The sequence below is a fragment of the Phyllosticta citriasiana genome (assembly GCF_038021145.1).
Source record: "Phyllosticta citriasiana strain CBS 120426 chromosome Unknown IWZ02scaffold_22, whole genome shotgun sequence".
NCBI lineage: Eukaryota > Fungi > Ascomycota > Dothideomycetes > Botryosphaeriales > Phyllostictaceae > Phyllosticta > Phyllosticta citriasiana.
Window position 1 is genome coordinate 112 of NW_027117299.1, and position 22,693 is coordinate 22,804.

Genomic DNA, 22,693 nt, shown 5'->3' on the forward strand with positions numbered 1-22,693 from the left:
CCCTAACCCTAACCCTAACCCTAACCCTAACCCTAACCCTAACCCTAACCCTAACCCTAACCCTAATTATAAATAGAAACTAGTATCCTTTTATTCTAAGGTAATATTAGATACTAAACTCTACTATAGAATACCTAATAAAGAACTTCTTAAAAAGAGAAAGTAAAGGCTATATAAGAGTAGTATCTTATTCCTACTTCCTAGGTAGTCCTACTTATAATAATAGAGCTAGAAGTTTCTCTACTAATAATTTTCCTTAATAAACTTCTCTATATAAATATAGAAAACCTAGATCTTAAACTATAGAGAGAAATAGCCTATCTTTAACTAGAAAATAAATTATATTAGAAGCTATAGGATAGATTACTTATTTACTATAGTATATTAGTTATTCCTAACTAGGATAACCTTTATATAAGAATAATTAAAGTAATATATACTACTTATATTACTACCTATTCTAGAATTAATAAAATATAAAAGCTATTATAGTAATACTATTACTAGCCTAGCTAGACTTATATAATTAAGAGATATAGCTAAAACTACTATATTTACTACTAGAACTATAAATTTACTAATAAGATACCTAGCCTTCTATATTCTCTACTAATTCCTAACTATCCCTAGTAATACCTAGCTATAGATTTTAAAGAGATACTATAAGACTAAAAGGGATTTAATTATATTCTTATTATTATTAACTAGTTATCCTAAAGAACCTTTAGTTTACCTTATATAAAGAAAATTAACGCTAAAGGAGTATCTTAACTTTTTTATAATTATATCTACTAAATTTTTAGAAATTCTAAAAGTATACTATTAGATTAAGGTCCTCTATTTATTTTAGCCTTTATATAGGAGCTATATAAGTTAACTAGTATTAAATAATACTTTAATTTAGCCTATTACTCTTAGATAAATAGAATTACTAAGATAGTAAATTAGGTTCTTATATACTAACTATAACTCTTTATTAATTACTACTAAAATAACTAGTCTAATCTTCTACTATTAATAGATTTAGCTTAGGCTACTCTTCTATATAAGGCTATAGGTCTTATACTAGTAGAAGTAGACCTTAGCTTTATACTATATATATATTATAACTAGACTACTTATATAATAATAACTACTTTATCTAAAGATAGAATATAGTCTATAGCTTAGTCTCTCTAAAAAAGAAGATAAGAGGCCTATAAGTATACCTATAAATTAATTTACTAATTATAAGAAAAGAACTACTAATAAGCTAATAAATACTATTATAAATCTAACTTTAATATTAGAGACTTTATCTATATTAAGAAGACTAGCTAGATAATAGACTAGCTAAATCTAAAATTAGATACTCCTAATATAGGACTATTTAAGATTACTAGAATAAAAGGATATTTATATAAATTAGATCTTCTAAAAGGTATAAAGGTTATAAATCTTTTCTATACTAATTATCTATATAAAGTAGCTATAGACCTATTACTATAATAGAGATATATAGAACTAGAACCTAAGGTTATTAATAACTAGTAAGAATAGGAAGTTAACTTTATCTATATAAGTAAGATTACTTATAGAACTTTAAAGTACTAGGTTTAATAGGTAGAATATAATTAAGATAATAAGTAGTATATAGTAAGTTCTTTTATTAGAGCTCTCTAAAAAGTAGAGAACTTCTATACTACTAATCCTTCTACCTCTAGACTACTAAAGAACCTAGAAAAGTAGAAAAGAGCCTTCCTCTAATAAGAATTATAGGAAGAAATATAATTAGATAACTAACCTACCTATACTCTAGTAAAGAGAATCCTCTAATACTATAGTAAATAACTCTTACTTATATAAACTAATTTATCCTAATCTATTCTATTTCTTCTAATTTAATTTTATCCCTTATTCTTTATACCCTTACTCCTCTTCCTCCTCTTTAGTAGAAACTAGAGCTAACTTCTTAAGTTTAGGCCTTATTATACCTTTAACTAAGTTCTAGAGAAAGTTATTAATCTAGTTATCTATTATATAGTAAAGAGTAAGGTATTCTCTAGGCTATATCTTATACTTACGCCTTTTATATTAATTAGGAGGATAAGTACTAGTAAGGTTACTTATAGTATAGTTAAGGTTACTAGTACTCTAGATATAGTTTATATAATAACCCTATAAGAAACCTAGTAACTTATAGTAACTATAGAAGATATAAGTAGAGAGATTATTCTAGTACTTAGTATAACTAGTAGCCTAATTAATATCTATATATTAGATTAAGTAAGTATTACGTAAAGAACTATAAGATTCTATAGATATAATATTAAAATAATCCTTAGAAACTAGGATAATAGTATAATAAGCTAAGTTACTAAGGCCTAATATATATATTATATATTAGCTAGTTTTACTACTACTAAGAGATTTCTATAATAAGTTAGCTATTATATAAGGATAAGTAAGTAGTAATATATATCTTAGTAAGTTTTTTAAAGGCCTTATATAGGATAAAAATTATAATCTTATTAGAAGTATCTACCTCTAAGTTCTAATCTAAAGGTTCTACTAGTAATTCTATAGATAAAGTAGCTAGATAAATAATACTACTATTATTACTTTTATATAAAGGTATACTTAGTAGTATACTAATATAATAGCTACTAGAATATATATATAAAGGTAAGATAGGTAAATTAGCTTATATAATATTTATATAAGGATTTATAGGTAGAATAGTAATATATACTAGCTCTTAGAAGCTAGATACTATACCTAGACTAGTTAGCTTTACTTTATCTTTTTAAAACTCTAGATATATAAATAATTAGCTAATTATATATAACGTCTTATATAATAGTCTTAAGTTATCTTAGTATTCTCTTAAGGCGTTATATTACCTATAAGGTACTTAGAGTAATAAAGTTAATTAGATACTATTACGTAATAATTAGTTAAGTATTTTAGACTTACTATAAATAGGAAGACTTACTATTATTACTAGAGTTAGTTACTTAAGTAAGAGATAGGCTAAGAGTAATAGGAAGATATAATAATAGAAGTAAAGTCTATTATTATTATTAAGATAGTAGTAAAGAAGGTTAGTTAAACTATAAATCTAATAATAAGATATACCTAGTAGTTCTATACTTTACGCCCTTACTAAAATAGTACTAGTTAGTTATCTATATAAGTACCTAATAAGCTAACTTAGGCTTCCTATTAGAGAAGGGAATATTATAATAGCTATTAGATACTAGTAATATAAGTATATATTAGATATCTATAATATAAGTATATTATAACTACGCCCTTACGCGATTACTTAATAAGCTATAGCTAATTATAACTAAGCTATATAAACTAACTAAGCTATATAAGCTAGTAGTACTAGTAGATAATAAATACTACTAAGGATATATAGCCTACTTAATAGCTAATAAAACTTTATATAGTAATAAGAAGATTAATTTCTTATCTATTTAGATAACGTAACTAAAAGTAGTAATTTATATAGTAAAGAGAGAGTTTAGTTCTTATTTTACTTCTTATATAAATATATATAGAAGATAGAAGAGTATATAGTATCTTCTATATTTATAATAATTAAGAAGACTTTACTTAACTTTATCTTTTAATTACTTAACTTTAATTAAGTTCTTTTTAATTTTATATATATCTAACTAAGTAGATAGCCTTTAGGTAAAAAGCCTATATATTAGCTACTTAATAATTTATAATAATAACTCTATAGGCTTAAATAAAGAAAACCCTATTACTATATAATAATACTTAGAGCTATAATAATACTAATTATAGGCTAGAATATACCTAATAGTATAACTATACCCTTAGACTAGATAATATAATAACCTAATAGATAATACTACTACTTAACTCTATACTACTTAGTACCTCTAAGATAGCTACTTACTAATAGTCTAAGAATAGCCCTTTTAGAGAGAGGGATAGTATAATACTATAACTAAGATAAGGTCTAGAGAACTCTAACTAGAACCTAAAGAGAGCTATACTAGGATCTAAAGAGAGCTATATATATTAGTAAGGATATATAAATACTCTAAGAGATAAAACCTAATAAACTAAGGTTTTATCTAATATCTATACTAAATATATTATTATTATTTACCCTTAATTTAACTCCCTATAGTACTAAATCTTATAAAGAGGTAGTATATAAAGTATTAGATTAGTAAAAAAATAAAAAACTTAAAAGATATACTATTTTTATACTTAAAATACTAATTAAGACTACTATAAAGGTCCTAGGTAGCTAGTTATTAAGTAGTATAGGTACTATATTTTAGCCGAGTAACCGGTAAAAATCCGGAATCGCTAATACTTTTAGCGCGTTACTATAGTCGCCGTCATCTTCATCCTCCTCCTTATCGTCGTCGTCGTCATCGTCGTCTAACAAGGAGGAGGATAAAGATAAGTTAGTGCTCTTTTTATCGTTCTTTTCGCTGTCCTCGTCGCGCAAGGTGAAGCGACGCGGTGCCATCCACTGCCTGAATCCAATTACTCTCTCGTCTCCAGTCAAAAACAAAAGTACTCGACATACCTTTTTCCTGCATTTCCAAACGGCCTTCTGGAACTCGGCTGGTTCCTGCTCTAGCTGCGCCGACACAAAGTCCTCAAGGTTCCCGTGGGTCCCGCACGTTAAACATTTGACGCGCCGCTTTTTGCTGCACTGCACGCTTTTCCGGGTGCGAAGTTGGGCGCAGCAGGTGTGGTGGCGTCCATCGTCCGAGCCGCCGGAAGATGAAGAAGTGTGCGAAGGCATCTGTCATTCCTCGATCTTTGCGCTTTGGAGCGTCTCGATCGTCCCTTTGTGGTGGTGTTTATATTTTGCGTCCATCAGAATACCAATTCGTCGTAGCGACGTGGAATGATTCACCAATCCTGCGCTTCTGATCCAGGTCCTCTGATCCAGGTCGGGACGATTCCCTCTCGGCGGACAACGCAATCCCGCGGCTTTGTGGCGAAATCCCTATTTGAAGACGCTGCGCCAGGCGTTCGCTTTCTCTCCGCTACCCAATTCTCCAGTCTTCACTCGCACCGTCAAATCAACATGGCGCCCCCTCAAAAGTCCTCGTTCAAGATCAAGCAAGAAGAGAACCAAGGTACGCTTCAACGGAAAACGGGAATTCGACTTTGCAAGCCTCTGTTGACCACGTGCCAGACCCCGAAACGGCCTTTGTCCAAATGGTCGAAGAAGCGGAACGGGCCAAGAAGCAAGTCGCCATCTGCGACCGCCTCTTCAAGGAAGCGCGCGATACGCTTGCGGTGCGCAGGGGCATGGTCGCCCAAGCAAAGCTGGCCGTCAAAGAGGCCGCCCACGCTCACGCCGACGCCATGATGCGCGAGGGGCACGCCTTGGAGGAAGCCCAGCGTTTGCTCGACTACCTGCCGGACGAGCTCCGCAATGAAGCCCTCGGTCGTCCGTTGGGGTCAGCGTCCAAGGGCAAAAACAGGGCCGTCTGATGTCGGAGGGGATGCCAGGCGGGCGAAGGGAATGGATGGCCAACAGATAGAGGAGGATGAGGAGCGACATGCTCATGGATTTCAACCGATCCGGCGGCTAGAAGGGGGGAGGGGGGGGATGGAAATGTTGCGCCACTCTTGATCCCAGCCCTGCTGATTCTATCGCTTGCTCCACCTTGACGAAAAACACGTGCTGTTCTCCTTTTGTTGGCATTCTGCCTTGGTATGAATCGCCAGTTTCTGTCTGTCTTTGCGCGGGAGGTCCATTAAATGTAGCGAGCAAGCGTGCAGGTCATCGCCGTGAAGAAGCGAAGAAGACCCGCTCGCTGTGCAAAGTTTCCTTGTTGCGATATTAGCCATGGGCGCAGACACTTTAGATGCGTCAAACGCAATGCAATGCTAATCGGTTGTCATGATGTGGTGTTGAAGAGAAAATCCTGCTGTGGCTTGGTGGTTAGCATCAGGTCCATTGCATCGTGCTTCTGCCCGTCTCCACCTACTAATGCTCCACATTCACGAACGATGGTCGGCGGCGCCGCCTGGTTGCAGTCTGATTCGACGTGTGCCGCCGCTACATAACGCCATGTTTACCTGTCTTTTCATCCCGAATCTGCACGTTCCATTTCTTCTCTCTTCGTCCCGATCTTTGATCACGTGCGCTTCCGATGCGCGCGCGTCAAGAGAAGAAGAAATAGGTATTTAGAGCGTGTTCTTCTCGCTCTATCCACAGTCATCAATCGGTTCAGCAGCTTCTCTCCATCACTCAACCACCACTCACACCAGTCAGTCAGTCCTCTCGCAATGGCGCAGTGCAGCGGAACCACGAAGTTCGGCCTTCGATGCAAGAACAGTGGCCCTCACAACGGCCGCTGCCACCACCACCGAGAGCAGGGACACGGCTCTGGTGCTCCGCGTTCTTCTCCGCAAGTTGAGGTGAGTATCGAAATCGAGAGGCTGTCAAGCACTTGCTTGCCTGCTGACTTGCGAGCGGCGACAGGACGAGCACGGAGACGACGATCAGGACCCTCTGAAGGCCCTGCTGGCAAGGAAGAAGGCGTTGTGCCCCTCGTCGAGCAAGGAAAAGAAGAAGACTAAGAAGCCCATGGCCACTACCACCACCACCACCACCATGGGCGAAATGATGATGCCGACGCCCCCGCACACGCCCGTGTTGCAGACTAATCCGGCGCCTCTTCTGACTCCTCTAGGCAGCGACAGCGCCAGCGGCGGCTTGCCTTGGCCTGCTAAAACACCAGAGCCCAATTTAATCGACTTTAATGGCAGCCAGCCTCCTGCCATCCCGGGAAACAAGCCGACTGTCGCGTGTTCTTCGGTCTTCAGCCTCGATTAGGCCCCTCTGCGCGCTTGCATGCCCAGCGGCGCTGGAGGAGGGACATTGCAGCTGCAGCAGGCCAATGTGAAGCCCGCTGGACAGGCCATCCAGTACATCATCGCTCAGCTTGAAGATGTCTATGCTACGCACCGCATGCAACTCAGCACTGGCGCCGATGACGCCTCGCGCATTCGGGCGGACATTGAGAAGCGCGTCGTGGTGCAGGCTCTGCAGCAGTTTGCCAAGGTGTTGGCGCTCGAGTCCGAGAAGAATAGTGAGGACGATGATGACATCTTGTAGAGACGCAGGAGCAGCAGCGGCAGTTTCGCCATCATCCTGAGAGGTTTCGGGGCTTGGTAATATTCAAGGTTGCAGGAGCTGGCAAAGATTGTCGAGCGTAGGATTGTCGATTTTTCCTTCTCTACGGGTGCTTTTCATGTTCGTTTCCGCCGTCTCTGTCTCCTTGTGGGTTCGGGCGTCTTTTCTTGTCGAGAGTCGGGGGTTTGCGCATGACGCTGTCAGGAACCGTTGCACAGCATCTCTGGGTAGATGTCATCGAATCGATCAGCATTCCCCGTGATCTGCCTTGTCACATTCAAACCTCAGTCATCCCCCTCTTCTCACTGCTGCGCTTCAGAGATGATGCAAATGCAATGAAGACCTCAGCGCGCCGCAGTCTCCCATCCTCGGCCCTGAGGCTTGGTGACATCTCTTCGGGTGCGCTCCCATGCCTCTCTCTCTCTCTCTCTCTCTCTCTCGGAACATTGGGCTTAGGGGGAGAGAAAATGACGCTCATGGCTCTTGAAGCTCGTGAAAGTGTTGCTGGATGAAGTTACTGTCTTGGTCCAGGGGCCCAGTCCGCAAGGCACCAATTGCGTGGTGAGAAGCACGACGACCTTCGTATCTCCTCTTGCGTCGCACGCCACGCGCGCATGTTCGAAACAAGCCACCATCGACTCGCTCTGCGCAGCAGTCTCGTGTCGCCCATGTCCCCTCTCAATCTTGCCGCATGTTGTCGAGTCTACGTGGATGAATCAGATGGGACGGGGACTGCCTGACCTGGCACGATGCCCGTCATCGCTGATCCCCAGATGGATGCGGTCCTGGAGACCAGGCAGCCAGCCGTGTGGATTTCCGTTGAGCATTGCGCTGCGAGATGGAACCAGCAAGTCCGAGCCGCAGGCACGCCCAAGCAACACGAGAAAGAGTCGCGCCTCGTTTTCAGTTGGCATCCGTGCCATCCGTCGGCGCGCGGAGCTGATCATGGCCAAAATACGATCCACTCGAAGAAGACGAATCAGGCGAAAGCGGGCAGGATCACGTCGCATGTGGACATGGGGAGATCGCCGAGACGCGACCAGCGTGCAGTGATGCGATCTGGAAGATATAGATGAGCGGGCGGTTGAGCGCTCAGGGGGAGTCCACCATTCTATACCCGTTCGACCCTTGCATCCAGCTCTGACGAAGAGTCAACCTCAGTCACGTCTTCGTTGTTGTCATGGGCATCTTCGTTGCCCAGCCGTGCTTTACGAGATAGAGAGCAGCCCTGCTCCGGGGGCGAACAGGATCTGGACGCCTTGCGTTTTGGGCTCGGATTGGCATCAACATCCTAGAAGGCATCATCTCTGTCAAAGACGGGTCCTTCAAAAGCTCTTGGAAATGGCAAAGACTTAACATCAGTGTAAGGCGGCGGGCCGTCATCATTGTAGGGATTCCAGTATGCCATTTCACCAAGGTCATCAGCAGTGGTCGGGTAGCAGTCCCAACGGTCAAACCCTCCCGTCTACCCAGAAGAGTATGTAGATGAAGCATCGATTTCCAAAGATTCGGCATCACCTTGATTGACCGTGGCACGGAAATCATTCAAGGCCAACTCGAGCCCAGGGTCGGTGGCGGCCACGAACAGCTCCAGATGGTGAACATGACACAGACTCTTCAAGCACAACATGAGATAGCCGGGCATGTCATCCAGCAGTCTGGTAGGTGGGACTCGGGGTACGGGCATGAGGGCTCGAGGTGTCAAGACGAATCCTGAGTTGCTTAACATGTTGGGCGGAACCAGCGGGGGGAACAGGGAATGAGGGGTCGCCAGTGTCGAAATTGAGAAGCTCGACGCGCATGCCTTTGATGGGGAGGATCAAGAACATGTCCTTGATTTGCTTAGAACGTGATGTGCGTGCCTTGATTGGGAGACGAAGGCCAACTACTAAGCGATGCTTGTTTTCGATGTCGCAACCAACCCAGAGAGTCGGACATGCCCTCTCTTGCTCCATGTCTGTGTGTGTCTTAACTGTTGTGCGCCCAGCCCACCTTTTCCCTCTATCAGAAGGATCCTGCCACCCAACCAAGACGCGTTGTCCCTCCACTGTCCATTCAACCGATGCGCCGGCGACGGCCAAGATGGCCTCGTGGGGTTTCATTACGGGTCATCGAGAGGGGCGGCGAGTTCTGTGAGGCGATCAGCTTTGATGCGCGGCGGTTGGCGGTCGTCAGTCGGCGGTCCTCGAGCCACGGCGCAGGCCGTCAACACGACGCGGCTAACAGGGCGACGGGTGGTGCAATGGTCGCTGCTAGAGCGAGATTGTGACCGTCAAGCAGCGGTCGGCACGCGCGGCCAACAGGGCGCAGAGGGTGTCAAGGCCCGCGATCAACAGTGCAAGCCGTCAACACACGAGGCGGCTAACAGGGTGCGACCGAGGTGCAAAAGCTGCCGCGACCGTCGAGCACAGCTGTCGGCACGACCTTGGCGAACGGGGCACGGCGACCGGGAAGACGACGATGTGAGGAGGGGATGAAGAGCAGGAGGAGATGAGGCGATGAAGATGATGGAAAGACAATGTTGGTGGTGGTGACGGTGTTGAGGTTGGACTCGATGCTGGAGGGTGGGCCGAGACGCGGCTGACATAAGCGCCGAGGCAGTCCCACAGAGTCTGGTGCAACTCGACAGCGATAGAACGCGAGATACGACAGGCGAGCTCAAGGCAGTCCAAATCCCATCCTGCATCGAGGTCGTTGCATCTTGCCGACTGTTGGAAGTTTTGGTGGGAGACGAGAGTTGAAGTCTCGCCGCGTCGGAACTCAAGGAGCCGGCTGTCGGATCTCAAGTCCCGCCGGTGAGATTTGACTTCCGACACAGCGAGAGTTGAGTCTCGCCGGCGGGACTCAACTTTCGACAGTCATCTGGCCCATGCGAATTTCTCCCTTCATTCACGTGTTTCAAATTCTTTTGCCACACATTCCAAGTCTGATATCATAACAACAAGCTGACATCAAAATGATACGCACCCAACGGGGACACGTCACAAGTCCAGAGGTAGAATGCTCAGTCAGGATAATTAGGCCTATCGACATGGTAACTCTGAGCGACTCGCAGGCTGGTGAGGTCTGTTGGTCATGCAAACAAGCGCGTCTCCTTGGGCATGTCCGCGCGTAGCTCAGCAGTCTCGGCGGAGTTCTTCCCGGCGAATGTCCACTCGACGCCGTGTCCGTCCATCCACCATTTAGCGAGCGAGGGACTATCAAGCAGTCGGGGAGCATGCGTAGCGTTTCAAATCCAAGGTCCTGAGGGCGCCCAGCCTCTCAGATTTTTTGCCGCGCGCGTCTGCATCGTCACCCTGTACAGCATCGACGCGTCGACAAACAGGGATTCGCGTCGCTTGTTGACGGGGTGGGTGGTTACACCACGCCTGTCCTTTGGCATTTGTCGTTGCCCATCGGCTACTGGTGCATTGCTCTCCGTTCCATCATGACACATAAAGGGTGCACAAGAAATGGTGAAGCTCCTCCTCTCCTGGAACCTTTTTGCCGGCGGGCGCGTCTCCAAACGCTGCGCAGCGCCGCGTTCCAACAGGAGCGAGCACATGTTTCGTTTTCGACCATCATCAACAAACCAGCCTGGGCGCATATGACAAAGATCGGGAGCGAATTTCCGGGAGCTTTGTGCTACCGGAGTCCTTGTCCTCGTCCTCCCGTCGCGTCTGCAACTGCCCAAGTCCGGTCCGCTCTCCTTTATCCCTCGCATTGACAAGACGAAAACAACAACTACAACAACAACAACAAGGAAGCAAAGCAAGGGCAACGCACTTTTCCAAGCAGCCTGCAAGGAACAGCACGGACCACGCTGCAGCGGTCGGGCGGCGGATGGCGACATCCATCACCACAAGCTGGACAAGGCTCAGAGAGAAAGAGAGGCGGCGCATGCGGCGGTTGTTGAAGAGAATGGCAGAGGCTGGGACCGAGTCACGACGCGCCTCGGATGCACGCAGAACAGAACAAGGTCGTTCTTCTGACGCAGGCTTCCTTTCCCATTGCTGACCCCAGGTGTTTTTGCTGGTGGTCGATTTGATTTGAAATCAGGTCGAGCATCCAAGTCCAGGCTTCATCAAAGCTGCCCGCCATCCACACTCATGCTCCTCTCCCTCCTTGAGTCCCGTCGTCACCTCTCCAAACTCTGGAGCAGCCGTGGTCGTATGTAGTAGTCATCGCCTTCAGCAGACCGCAGCGGCGTCCGCGGGACGTCGTCGTCGTCTTCGTTCCGGTCCGAGAAGCGGCCTGCCTCCCCGGCCACCATGTGAAACCACGTCTGGCATCGCGGCGGCAGCCGACAGTAAAAATGGACGACGGGCGGATCTGACCGTGTTGAGGTTGCTACAGATGGAGGAAACGGACAAACAGATAGATGGTGGGCTATAGAAGTAGAGGTTGCGGGAGACTTAAAGATGGAAGAAATTCTGCAGAGGACGAAGATGCACGCAGAAAAGGAAGCAACTCGCCACACCAACGAGCTTCGACGAAGGGAAGGGACTGAGAAATAGGACGACCGTGGTACAGAGCCAATCTTACCCACACCATTCGTGTACTCCTGATGGAAATTCATGAGCCATTCATGTGGTCGTTAGCAAAAGCTGTTTCATGATACACAGGTACCCGCCCAGGTGCAAAGCAAATTCGTTGTCATGATGCATCAACACCCACATGCTTTCCTCGACAACAGAGCAAAAAAACCATGACGCCGTTGACACCCACACGCTTTTCTTGTCAACACAACAACAACCACGCCGTTCTCATACCTACGCTGCTGCAATCAGCTCTTCAAATTCTGCCAGCAAGCGCCTTTTCTCAGTCATCTGGCGCTTGGCCATGTTAAGCCTGCGGGAGGTCAGTGCGCGAGCCACGGCCAGTCCTTGCTGCAGAGTGTTGACCGTAGTAGCCTGCCGAGCAGCGAGTGATGCTTCTGCGCGGGAGAGCTGCGCACGCGCGCTGATCTCATTTTCTGTCTGCAAGGGCCTGTCGATGCACTGCCGGAGGCTCTCCAGTGCAGCCTGCTGGTGCGATGCATCGTTGTTCGAGTCGATGACACGGTGTTGCCATTCAGCCAGCGCCTCGGCTGCGCGCTTCTCTAACGCCCTCAGCAGGTCCTCAACGTCATCCAGGCGCTCAACGGCATTCATCGCACGCGTAACGCTGGCGAGCTTCTTTTGGCGGATGCTTGCAGCGACGGCGCCAACACCCTGGGCTTTGACAAGTGCCAACAGATGTCCGGACGACGGTTCTGGCTCCGACTCTTCTTCTTCTCCTCCTTGATACTGGCCATCGTCGACGTCGCCGCCTCCCACGAGACACAAAAGCAATTGGCGCCACAACTTTGTGTCCAAAGTCAACGGGATGGATTGGTCCGCACAGAGATAGAGGCATACGACGGCCACGAAAACGCCGCAGTCGACGTCGTTGGACTGTGATGGGCATAGCCTCTCGGACAGTGGTCTGCCTTGTCCCTCTTCCTCCTTCCAGCCCTGTTGGCGATCAAGGAACGCGTCCACCAGTCGGCCGACGATGGCAGTCGACTGACCGCTGGCCATCGAGTCCCAGTGTTCCTTGCGCACACGTGCGGCGTCGGCCTCGGGGTCGCGAATGCACCTGACTAGCGTCCAGTGGTTGTGCTGATGGACAGCCCCAATCAGCGTGTTGCACGACGGCATGTCCGCGCGGAGAAGGTGGTCCAGACGAGATGGGATCGCAAAACAAGATGAATCGAGTGCCCGCCATCGAGGTCTCACCGAAGCAGCCAGTCTGATAACATTGTCAACCACGGCGCTTCTGAGCTGACCGGAGTTGAGCAGCGATTCGCGATCCTCAGGGACGACCTCGGGCTTGGGGGCCTGCGGTTGAACTGTCTCGTCCGCCGCCTGGGACGCTGAAGGCGAGGACGGGATCAGCAGGGTTCCGTGAGCAGCAGGGGAGCTGAAAAGCACCGAGGGCTCTTCGGAGATGACAGAGAGATCGCGGAAAACAGCTGCGGGACGGTTGAACGACGGACCGTTGATGGGGGTGGTGATCTTGGTGCCGACGTTTGCTCCGCGGTGTGTCTTTGGTGGCTCCTTGCCGAAGCCCATCTGAGAAGAGGACGAGTTGCGTCGGCGGCGCTTGATTGGTCGGGGTTCGTCGTGTTCGAGCGACCAGTCGTCCACGTTGCCCAACTGGAGTCCGGCATCGTCATTGTCAACAGTGTGGCGGCGCGGTACCTCAATTGAAGGCGACGATACTGGAGACTTGGGTCGACCATCGGCCTCAGTCTCATTTGAAGCCACAGATTGAACGTCGACTTCGGTCACGTTCGAGGCCTCGAGTTCAGCGTCGGCCTCGAGTTCGTTCGGAGCCTCGGGGTCGGCCTTGGGAGTGATCTCGTCCAATGCGATTGTCGCATCTTTCGGGACCCAATCACGCTTGCGACTGGTGCCGCCAGGCTTCTTGTCCGCCTTGCGGACGTCACGCGCCTTGTTCAGTACGGCCATGGTCTCGTCAAAGGTGCGGAGTTTGGCAATCTTGAGGAGAGGCTGGAAAAAGTCTTTGGAGGACGTTTGCCCGAACGTCTCTTCAATCTTGGCCACGCTCACTTCCCAATGGTTGGCTAAGCGTTTCTTGTAACTTGTAATGGTGGCTTCGTGCTGCGTAGGCTTGGACACCTCCCCGACGACTTCAAGCGTGGTCTTTTTGACGTGTTTACTGAACCTTTTTCCTTTGTATCTCTGCTCAAGCTGCTTGTACTGTTGGCCGAGAAGTTTGCGCTGGGTGTCGGCATTGGTGTCTAACATGTTGGTCGCCTCCTGTAAGCTATTGCTCAAGGTACTGCTGTTGACAGAGCCGTGCTCGGACATTTCGTGGGCGCATGACAGGAGCGACGATAGAGCGGGTGTAGGCAGGAGGGTCGGGAGGGTCGGGAGGGTCGATCGGGGCGAGGGGGAGGTTGAGGAGGTCAAAGAGCTTGAGGTCAAATGGGGTCGAGAGGGACCTAGAGGTGGTGAGGTGAGGTGGAGTTAATTTTGTCGCGATAAAGGAAAAGAGCAGGTAGTAGAATATTACACACTACCCCCGCCTCCGCTACCCGCATTTAGCTAGCGCTCTACTTAATACTATCTATTCCTCCCTATCTAACCCTCTCTATCCTTATTCCTATTCTTATCTCTATTCTTATCTCTATTCTTATCTTTATTCTTATCTCTATTCTTATTTTTATCCTTATCTCTATTCTTATCTCTACCTCTATTTCTATCTCTATATTACTTATTTCTATAAGGCTAATATACTCCTAAAAATTTTATAGTTAATATATTTTATATACCTCTTCTCTCTATTATATTTTACTTCTTATATCTTAAAATAGACTAATAGTAGATTAGTAAGAGAATCTACTATTAAAATAGAATATAGTACTTAGTTAAAGTATTATATAAGTTAACTACCTAGTAGAACTATACTAAATACTAGTTATCTACTTACTAGTTCTAAGTATTAAAGTTCTTAAGCTTCTTATATAGTTATTTATAGGCCTCTAAGTATATTAAACTTAGTACTTAGTATAAATCTAATAGTAGTAGTTCTTATTAAATACTATATATAGCTAGTAAGACTACTAAGTAAAGTAATTATCCTTATACTTTATAAGGTACCTAATTTATTTTAATAGGGAAACCTTATATAAGTAAGATTAAGTAATATAAGTTTTACTATAAGGATAAAGAGTAGAGAATAATTTACTAAGAATTATTTAATTCCTCTTAAATTTACTAATATAGGCTAAATAGAACTCTAAGGCTATTATATATAGTATACTAGCTTTAACCTACTATTCTTACTAAAGCTAAGTATAAAGTTTATTAAGCTCCTACTTATAGGTAATAAGGTTAGAAATAGTAGATATTTCTAGAAAGAGTATCTTACTATCTAGAAGAGTATTCTCTTAGTTATCTTAGGTATCTATAGCTAATACCTCTTAATAAGATAGCTTATCTACTATACTAGGCTAAGATAAAGTTAGCTATAGAAGATCTATCTATATAGTAAGTATATTAATTACTAATCTATTTCTAGGTAGCTAAGTAAAGTTACCTCTATTAATTATAATATTCTTATACCTAGAATAGTATTAGCCTAGATAGTTTAACTATACCTATATATATTAGTAATAAATCTAGAAGTTATACTTAAATTAGACTCTAGTATACTAGTCTACGTTCTAATTTAGAGAATAATAGATAATAATATTAAGATCTTATAGAAGAGGAAGAAGCTAATTTTATAGCTTTATAATATCCCTTATATATATTAAAGTTAATAATTTATTACTAGTTAGTATTATTAATAATAGGACTATCTAAGCTATTAGCCTCTAGGTTCTAAGAAATAACTAGGTCTAGGTAATATATATTAGCTTATAGCTCTATAGTATACTAAAAAGTAAGATATCTAGCTTAATCTATAGCTTTAATATAAGCTATAAACGTAGTATTCCTAGTAAGGTATTAATAAGAGGCTATAGGCTAGTAGAATACTTATTATAGGTATTATACTCTTCTTAAGAATTACTATAGAAGAATTTATCCCTCTATATCTTATAACTATAACCTCTACCTATTAAGTACTACTTATATTTAGTACTAATATCTTACTTATCTAGATTAAGGATATAGTATTAGTAAAGGCCTAGATTCTTAGTTCTACTATAGTAGGTATAAGTATAGTAGAGGTAATAGTTAATATAGAAAACCTATTAATATCTATTTCTACCTAACTCTAATAGTAGAACTATAGGCTAAGAGGAGTACTAAGATCCTAAATACTAACTACTTTATAATATTAGCCGTAATAGAAAGCTTTAATATATAGTTAAGAAATATAGCTTCTTCTTCTATTATTTATTTTATTTCCCTTTACTTTATCTCTATTTCTACTCTTATATCTTTTATATTTTAGAGGTAGCTTTAGCTTCCTCCTATAGACTATCTATTATATAGTAGATTACTATCTTATAAGAGGATATTTATAGTTACTTACTTTATTCTAGAAGAGTAGAAACTAAGCTAGATAGAGTTACTACTATATAATACTATATATACCTAGTATATATATATACTTATCTTATACTAGCTTAGCTTCTTCTTTCTAGTATAGTTAAGATTATAGGTTCTAGATAGTAGTATAGCTACTAGAAGTAGTAGGGTAAGTAGAAAGTTCTATAGCCTATTAAAATATAACTTTATATATATATACTATACTTCTTATTCTTCTTTTACTTCTTTTCTTTTAAATTAGTATTATACTAACTAGGGGACTATATTTATCTATATCTATTATATAAAGAAGAGAAAGTATTATACTACTACCCTAGTATATAGACTAGCTAAGTAAGATAGCTACTATCTTACCTACTATACCTTTTTAGGTTAGCTAGTATAGTAGTATTAGTCCTACTACCTTATAGAAAGACTAAGTCTTTTAAAATAAGCCTAGTAGCTTTTAGTATTATTACTATAGTAAAGACTATTCTTCTTCTATAGGTCTATAGTAGCTCTAGACGTTATTTCTATAGTAAAAACTATTATTTATCCTATAAAAACTCTAGATACTATTACTATAGGAAAATATAATAATAGTTCTAGAAAGCTATAGGCGCTATAAATACTATTTCTATAGTATAATAATAAGACTACTAGTAGTAAGAGATATACTATTAGTAAAGAAGCTACTATAAGAGAATAGTAATATTTATCTTCTATATACTTCTACTATATACTTCTACTATATACTACTACTATATATTTCTACTATATATTTATATTATATATTTCTAATAGATATTACTAATATATTTATTTATATATTTAGTTTATAATCCCTCTTAAGTTTAGAGCTATTTATTAAAGATAAGGATAGCTATCCTACTATACCTAGTCGCCGAGGTTCTTACGATGGTTATCTAAATGGCGCGCTGCAGCCGACGCGTGAGGGAGGAGACGGCAAGCCGGACAAAAGGACCACGAGTTCAACATTGCTCAGCCCTGTGAAGAAGACATCCTCACCATCCACGCCTCGCTTTCACTCAAGTACCTGGCTCCACCAACTGTCAAATTCAGTGGCCGTCCATTTTGCCACTGCGCGCATCGACTGGAGCAAACGATACGTATTTAAATGCGTCCTGGTGTTGCCGATTGACACGGGCCCGTAGATCTTGGCCTGAGCAGAATCGTCGTCAGTGGGGACGAAGAAGTAAAGATCCCAGTCGAACCCGAGCACGAGAATCATGGGTACTCCAAGCAGTCGCTTGCCGGGCGTCAGTTGTTGGAACCGCTTCAGCTGGAGGCTCGTCCACGTCGCCAGTTGCGTCAGGGCTTTGTTTGCGTCGGCAGTATCGGGCTTCTTAGTCTCGATGCTGACGGCAATGGGCCGAAGACGCACGACTTCATAGGCGGTGGCGTTGACTGACTGGGTTGATGGTCAATTCTTCTGCTACGACGAATTGCAGGAAGCAGGTGGTGGCCATACCTCTGTTTCGGTTTCCCCCAAGAGAGCTTCCAGACGTTGAGACGCGGAAATTTTGAGATATACCGCATAGTCAACGATTCGAGACTGTTGTGCCAATGACTGCATGCCCGACCCGGAAAATTGCGAAAGCAGGTCCCTGGGAGAGATGGTCGCCCGTGAGACATTCCGCCAGCCGACGGCAGGCTCGCAATCCCGCAGTGCGGTGAACAGGACCTGGCTATGGACCAATTCATTCCAAGACGTTTCGCTTTCGCGTTGAATGTTGCATTCATGCGAAAAGGCAACAATATTCCCTACACTGTCCAATTCCATCTCAGTCCTCAGCGGGGGTCGAGTGTCTTCGTAGAAGAGGTGGTCTCGCGCGCGTAGTATTCGAAACCACGGGGCTTCTTCTTCGAGCTTGGCCTGTACGGACGTGAGAGTTAGCCCGGAAAGGGAACGTATGCATGCACGGACTGAGGGCACACCTTGAGACAGGATGGAATGAGGTTGTCGTGTACTTCGGACGGCAGAGCGGCAAAGAGGCTGTGCAACGAGTCGCCGAGGGCTTTGGCAGGGTTCGGCAGGATTTCCATGATGTTGACGGGCTCGATGTGCGCCGAGAGGGCGAGGTTGGCCAATGTCTTGGTGGGGCTGCGCGCCGAACTGGATGCCGACGAATGCGACGACTGGGTGCGCGATCGCTTGGACGATGGCGCTGGTCGCGACGGCCGCGGGGTTTCTTCTTCTTCGTCCACTGCATCCATTCGTGGCCGCTTGGACGGCGTTTGTGACATGGCGGGCGTGGGTAAACGGCAACGCTTGCGGGACGATGGCGGCGACTGCGGAGACGGCGAGCGACAGCGTTTTTTGGCGGGCGAGGCGGGCTGTTGGATGCTGTCTATCCAGTCGAAGATGCGGTCGGGGGAGTACATGTGTAGAGCAGGACGAGAGGGCAAAGAGGCGATGGATTGCGTCGATGGCAGACGGTTGGCCTGGGTCGGGCGTGGTGTTGACGATGGTGGCGAGTTGCTGACTAAGGTGTTGGTTGGCGGGGCAGCGCTCTCCCGGTCGGCTTCAACCACCAAGCGTCGACCATCATCACTCGACTATCCCATCCCCATCAACCCCGATTCGCCCTTGCTCTCTCCTCCTCTCATCGACGATTCCGAATCTCGCTCGATCCACGGCTGCCTGACGAAGCGAATCGCGGGAAGATGCCGCGTTTCAACTTCGACCCTCGAGCCTTTTCGGCCCACGCCGACACTTGACAGTTCAACTCAAGGCCCGGCTCTCAAATCAGATTCTGCGATCGCGCAAAGCCATTTACAGGCTTGCAGGAAACAGGCCGTCCAGCGTTGACACCTTTTCAAGCCTGCTGGACTCTCCAAAGCGATCCCGATCAGCCGCCCAGATTCGCAAACAGACGAAGAGATGCGTCGTACCGAAGATTTCCCCGCGAGTGCCCATCAATCCTTCCTCACCGCAAATTTTGGTCGCAGCACGACTTGTCGCGGCTCCACGCTCGCTTCTCCGACCGTGAGGCACTGCGCGTGGGTCTTCGGCATTCGCTACATGGCGGCGTGGCGTTGATATACCAGGCATCAGTAGATTCTGGATAGGGAAAAGGGTGCATACCGTCGCGCCTTCAAGTCCTCGTCCTGACTTACGCAGAGAATGCGAAAGCTCGACTACAAGGTGGAATTCTCCATCCTTCTGCCAGGTGTGTGCTTCAATTCCCAATTCGGAAAACCTTTCTGACCCACGCCAGACTATCAAGTGCCTAACCTGACGACATCGTTGCCATCGTTTCGAGCGACGTCTTTTCACGCCGTGGTCCCGCCATCCGGCCCTTGTTGAGTCGAAAGGAAGCACGCTGCAGTGCTCCTAGCATACGCTGACGTGGCGCGGGAAGGCAATCTTGACTTTCTGGCACCTCTGATTTTCGCCGACGACCGAGGGAGCAAAAAATTGGTCGAAGAAGATACAAAAGAGTTCAGCTTGATTCTGCTGCGACATTTGGAAGTTGTGCGCAATTGGCCGCTTTGGCTGCCGAAAGCATGGACCTCAATCGGGTAGTGCACGTGCGTGGTGTCATCTTAGGCTGTCATCACCTTCACACGCCCGCCTCGCCGCCGTCTCACGCCACCAGCTGCCAATTGGCATTGACAGGGGCGACGCATGACCCGAATCTGGAAACCTCACCGAAAAGCCGTCGGCCGACGTCACGCTGGGCTTCCTCTGCACCATGCATGTGGAGTATAGAACCCATCTCACGCCTGAGCCTCTCCGCTGATTTGCTCATTCGAACGCCGCTCTTGACCTTATCTGAGCGTTCTTTTTTGAAGGGCCTCAGCATGTTCTCCTGGAGGCTCGACGCATCGGCCATGCTTTGCTTCTTGTCTGCCGCACTCCTATCGCAATCTTTGAAGACTTGAGCAGTTTCCAACATTTTTTCGGCTCAGCAACTACTTGGCTTGGAGCATACATGGAATACTCTCGGACAGGCCCGCGATGCTCGCCCCGAAACCGCCGCGCGTGTACTTTCTGTTCTCATCCAAATATTTGGTCATTGGTTCGATCTAGTCGCCTTTACATCATTGTCGTCAAATAGAGTCTTTGCCCGCAGAATGTGACTACCCTCTGGCGGATGCGGAGCCATTGATCCTGCCCTGCGTATGGCTGGTTGGGGGTTTGCTCTGCGTTGACGGGCGATAAGGCTTTCAAGAGCGCAAATGGTCGACCAGCGACATCAAGCAAGCCATGGTCCGCCATGGACACGACACGGGCGCGGCCAGCAGCAGTGACAGCGGCCCTGGGTACGAAATGACCCATGCGATTGTTGACCTTGATTCCACGCGCGAGATGTGACACGGTCCTCTGCCATGGCCAAGCGTATCCCGGTTTGTCCCTCGATAATGTGAATATCACACTTTCCTCCACGAAACGAACACAGGGTCAGGATCATCTTTGCAGCCATCCAATGAACAAGCAGACGAGAAAACCAGGGACTACGTCCAAGACTTCGCCGATCGAGTGTGTCCCTCACATGACAGCCCACCATTCAGATGTTGGGATAATGAATGCCTCAGCTGAGAAACGCCGCGTCAATCAAGTAATCAAGTACATGTTTCGCGCTGGTGGAATAGGTGGTACAGCAACTTTGCCTCTTTCTCCTCTACCACCCACGCCTCCCTCTCGAGCTGCCTTGGTCTAAGCCGCCTTGCTGCCACAATCATCTGGGCGCTCATTTGCCCACACTGCAGGGGCAAGCGACCGCAGCGCGTCGCTACCATTCCCCACCCACATCTTTTTACTCGCTCCGCACAGCACCGCGTGTCCACATCTTCTGCCGTGGCTTGACCGGTCTCCACCGCTTCGCTGTTATCGACCAGCGCCCATCCTCCTTTCCGTCGATTCAAGCACCTCTCAAGCCACCATTCCTGCCAATGGTTGCTTGTCTGTTGAGTTTTTGTCGACAATTCTTGAAGAGAAAGCGGCAACCGTCGACACAGCGCGGCCGAAATCTTCCTCGGCAACTCTGCTACGATTCCCCTACGCTCCATCTCTGTCTTCTCCACTTCCCCACGCAATCACCGGCTTTTCCATGGCGCGCGTTGATTGATCCATCCGTTGCGATTTTCCTGCTGAGGTGAACGCACCACTCAGGCGCATAGCTTTGCGCAGGTTTCGGAGTCAAGATACGTTTTGGCTTGGCTCATCAAGCGGCGCAATCTGCTGCTCCTGCGTTCACCCTTGGTTTCAACATCGGCTTGGGAAAAGAAACACGGGCCTGGTCTAGCTGCGCGGATGGAATCAACCGTTCCAATATCTTGCTGGAAATCGGGGGAGACGTGCCTCAGTCTCTACACATGCAAGACGAGGGTTGCTTTTGGACGCATGGAGGCATCGATGCTCGGATGCAAGACGAGATAAAGTCGCCAGCTGCCCTTTAACATTAATTCATGCCAATCACTCCTCCGCTCCCCTCGTCTTCATTCTCTTCTCTTTGCTTCCTTCTTCCCTCGACTTTGCCATTCCCACGAAATGTCGCAGAGTCACGAGGTTGCCAGCAATATTACTCCCGTTGTGCTCGGGCTCATTCAAACTAGATCAAGGCCACGGTGGGGTCGCCAGCGCACCGCTGGCTCGTCAATGGCAAACATGCTGGTCTTCTCGTCACGAGATTCAGCGGCGCTCACGTTGGTGGCTAGAGTGGCAAAGAAAACATGCTGCCGACGCACTTTCCGTTGCCACAGCACGTCTTCGTTCATGTTTGCCGTCTGACTTGGAGCTTTGGGACTTTGCTCTTTCGAATGTTCCCCTCGAGCCAATCTTTTCGACGGGATGGATGAGATACGAAGTACAGGCAAATGCGCAGTCCAATGTAATTTGCCAAAGCAGACTCCGCACCACTGACTGGCCTGTTCTGTCAGAAGTGTCTCGCAAGGCCACGCAGTCGACGCCCTCACTCCTGCTTTCGCTCCCAGATTAGGCTTGCCAGCAAAAGCAGAAGACTGAGGATGCATAGACTTTGCAAACCCAACGTTGCCGCCACTTGTCACTCGCACATCAATCAAGTTCCCTTACCTCCAAGCGCGCCCGGCTTCGTCAGTCTCCTGCTCGACGTCATACTGCGAACCCACCCACAGTGTGCTTGCCTCGCCAAACTCGATGGCACGTCAACCACGTCTAACTCCCACTTCGGCACTCCAGTCCAGTCACCGTGCGAGTTCGAGTCCGGCTATGCCGCAGTGGCTGTAACTGTGTGGTTAGCTTGCTCAGAATTTTCTTCAGAGAACCCTGCTTAAGATTCATCACTGCGCAATTGCAAGGACTCAACCTCAATCGGCAGCTTACGCATATATTGGGCAAGTAGGAGGAGTATGTGGACCAACCGGGCCCGGCGCAAAACCTCTGAAAATGCGGGTAGGCGCAAGCTCAATTGTGCCGCGCCGCCCACAAATCATTCGCATAAGAGGACGGCTGTCCAGTTTGGTGGGCTTCGCGAAGCTGGGATTGGGCTTTGTGCTGTGGTCGCCATGCCCCTCAGCATGTCAGATACCTGTCCCGGCA

General features: G+C 46.1%; 6 protein-coding genes across 6 annotated transcripts; 2 read left to right on the plus strand and 4 right to left on the minus strand.

Annotated features, from left to right (window-relative positions):
• Positions 1 to 4,306: 4,306 nt before the first annotated feature.
• IWZ02DRAFT_437717 (uncharacterized protein) lies at positions 4,307 to 4,786 on the minus strand (the record flags this gene model as incomplete). Its single annotated transcript, XM_066766653.1, has 1 exon — positions 4,307 to 4,786. The coding sequence occupies one exon, from the start codon at positions 4,784 to 4,786 to the stop codon at positions 4,307 to 4,309; it is 480 nt and encodes a 159-aa protein (XP_066617674.1).
• Positions 4,787 to 6,288: 1,502 nt separating this feature from the next.
• Positions 6,289 to 7,120, plus strand: IWZ02DRAFT_495140 (uncharacterized protein; the record flags this gene model as incomplete). Its single annotated transcript, XM_066770108.1, has 3 exons — positions 6,289 to 6,420; positions 6,485 to 6,810; positions 6,865 to 7,120. 3 exons carry the CDS (start codon positions 6,289 to 6,291, stop codon positions 7,118 to 7,120), a joined length of 714 nt encoding a protein of 237 aa, XP_066617675.1.
• Positions 7,121 to 8,763: 1,643 nt separating this feature from the next.
• IWZ02DRAFT_156030 (uncharacterized protein) lies at positions 8,764 to 9,852 on the plus strand. Its single transcript, XM_066761993.1, has one exon. It carries the CDS (start codon positions 9,034 to 9,036, stop codon positions 9,613 to 9,615), a length of 582 nt encoding a protein of 193 aa, XP_066617676.1. The 5' UTR covers positions 8,764 to 9,033; the 3' UTR covers positions 9,616 to 9,852.
• A 238-nt stretch (positions 9,853 to 10,090) lies between these two features.
• On the minus strand, positions 10,091 to 11,112 carry IWZ02DRAFT_156107 (uncharacterized protein). Its single transcript, XM_066761995.1, has one exon. It carries the CDS (start codon positions 10,968 to 10,970, stop codon positions 10,368 to 10,370), a length of 603 nt encoding a protein of 200 aa, XP_066617677.1. The 5' UTR covers positions 10,971 to 11,112; the 3' UTR covers positions 10,091 to 10,367.
• Positions 11,113 to 11,792: 680 nt separating this feature from the next.
• Positions 11,793 to 14,175, minus strand: IWZ02DRAFT_156105 (uncharacterized protein). Its single transcript, XM_066761994.1, has one exon. The coding sequence runs from the start codon at positions 13,972 to 13,974 to the stop codon at positions 11,890 to 11,892; it is 2,085 nt and encodes a 694-aa protein (XP_066617678.1). The 5' UTR covers positions 13,975 to 14,175; the 3' UTR covers positions 11,793 to 11,889.
• A 2,914-nt stretch (positions 14,176 to 17,089) lies between these two features.
• Positions 17,090 to 18,988, minus strand: IWZ02DRAFT_156220 (uncharacterized protein). Its single transcript, XM_066761997.1, has 3 exons — positions 18,106 to 18,988; positions 17,639 to 18,043; positions 17,090 to 17,578 (listed from the first exon to the last, which is right to left on the minus strand). Exons 1-3 carry the CDS (start codon positions 18,550 to 18,552, stop codon positions 17,192 to 17,194), a joined length of 1,239 nt encoding a protein of 412 aa, XP_066617679.1. The 5' UTR covers positions 18,553 to 18,988; the 3' UTR covers positions 17,090 to 17,191.
• Positions 18,989 to 22,693: the final 3,705 nt, after the last annotated feature.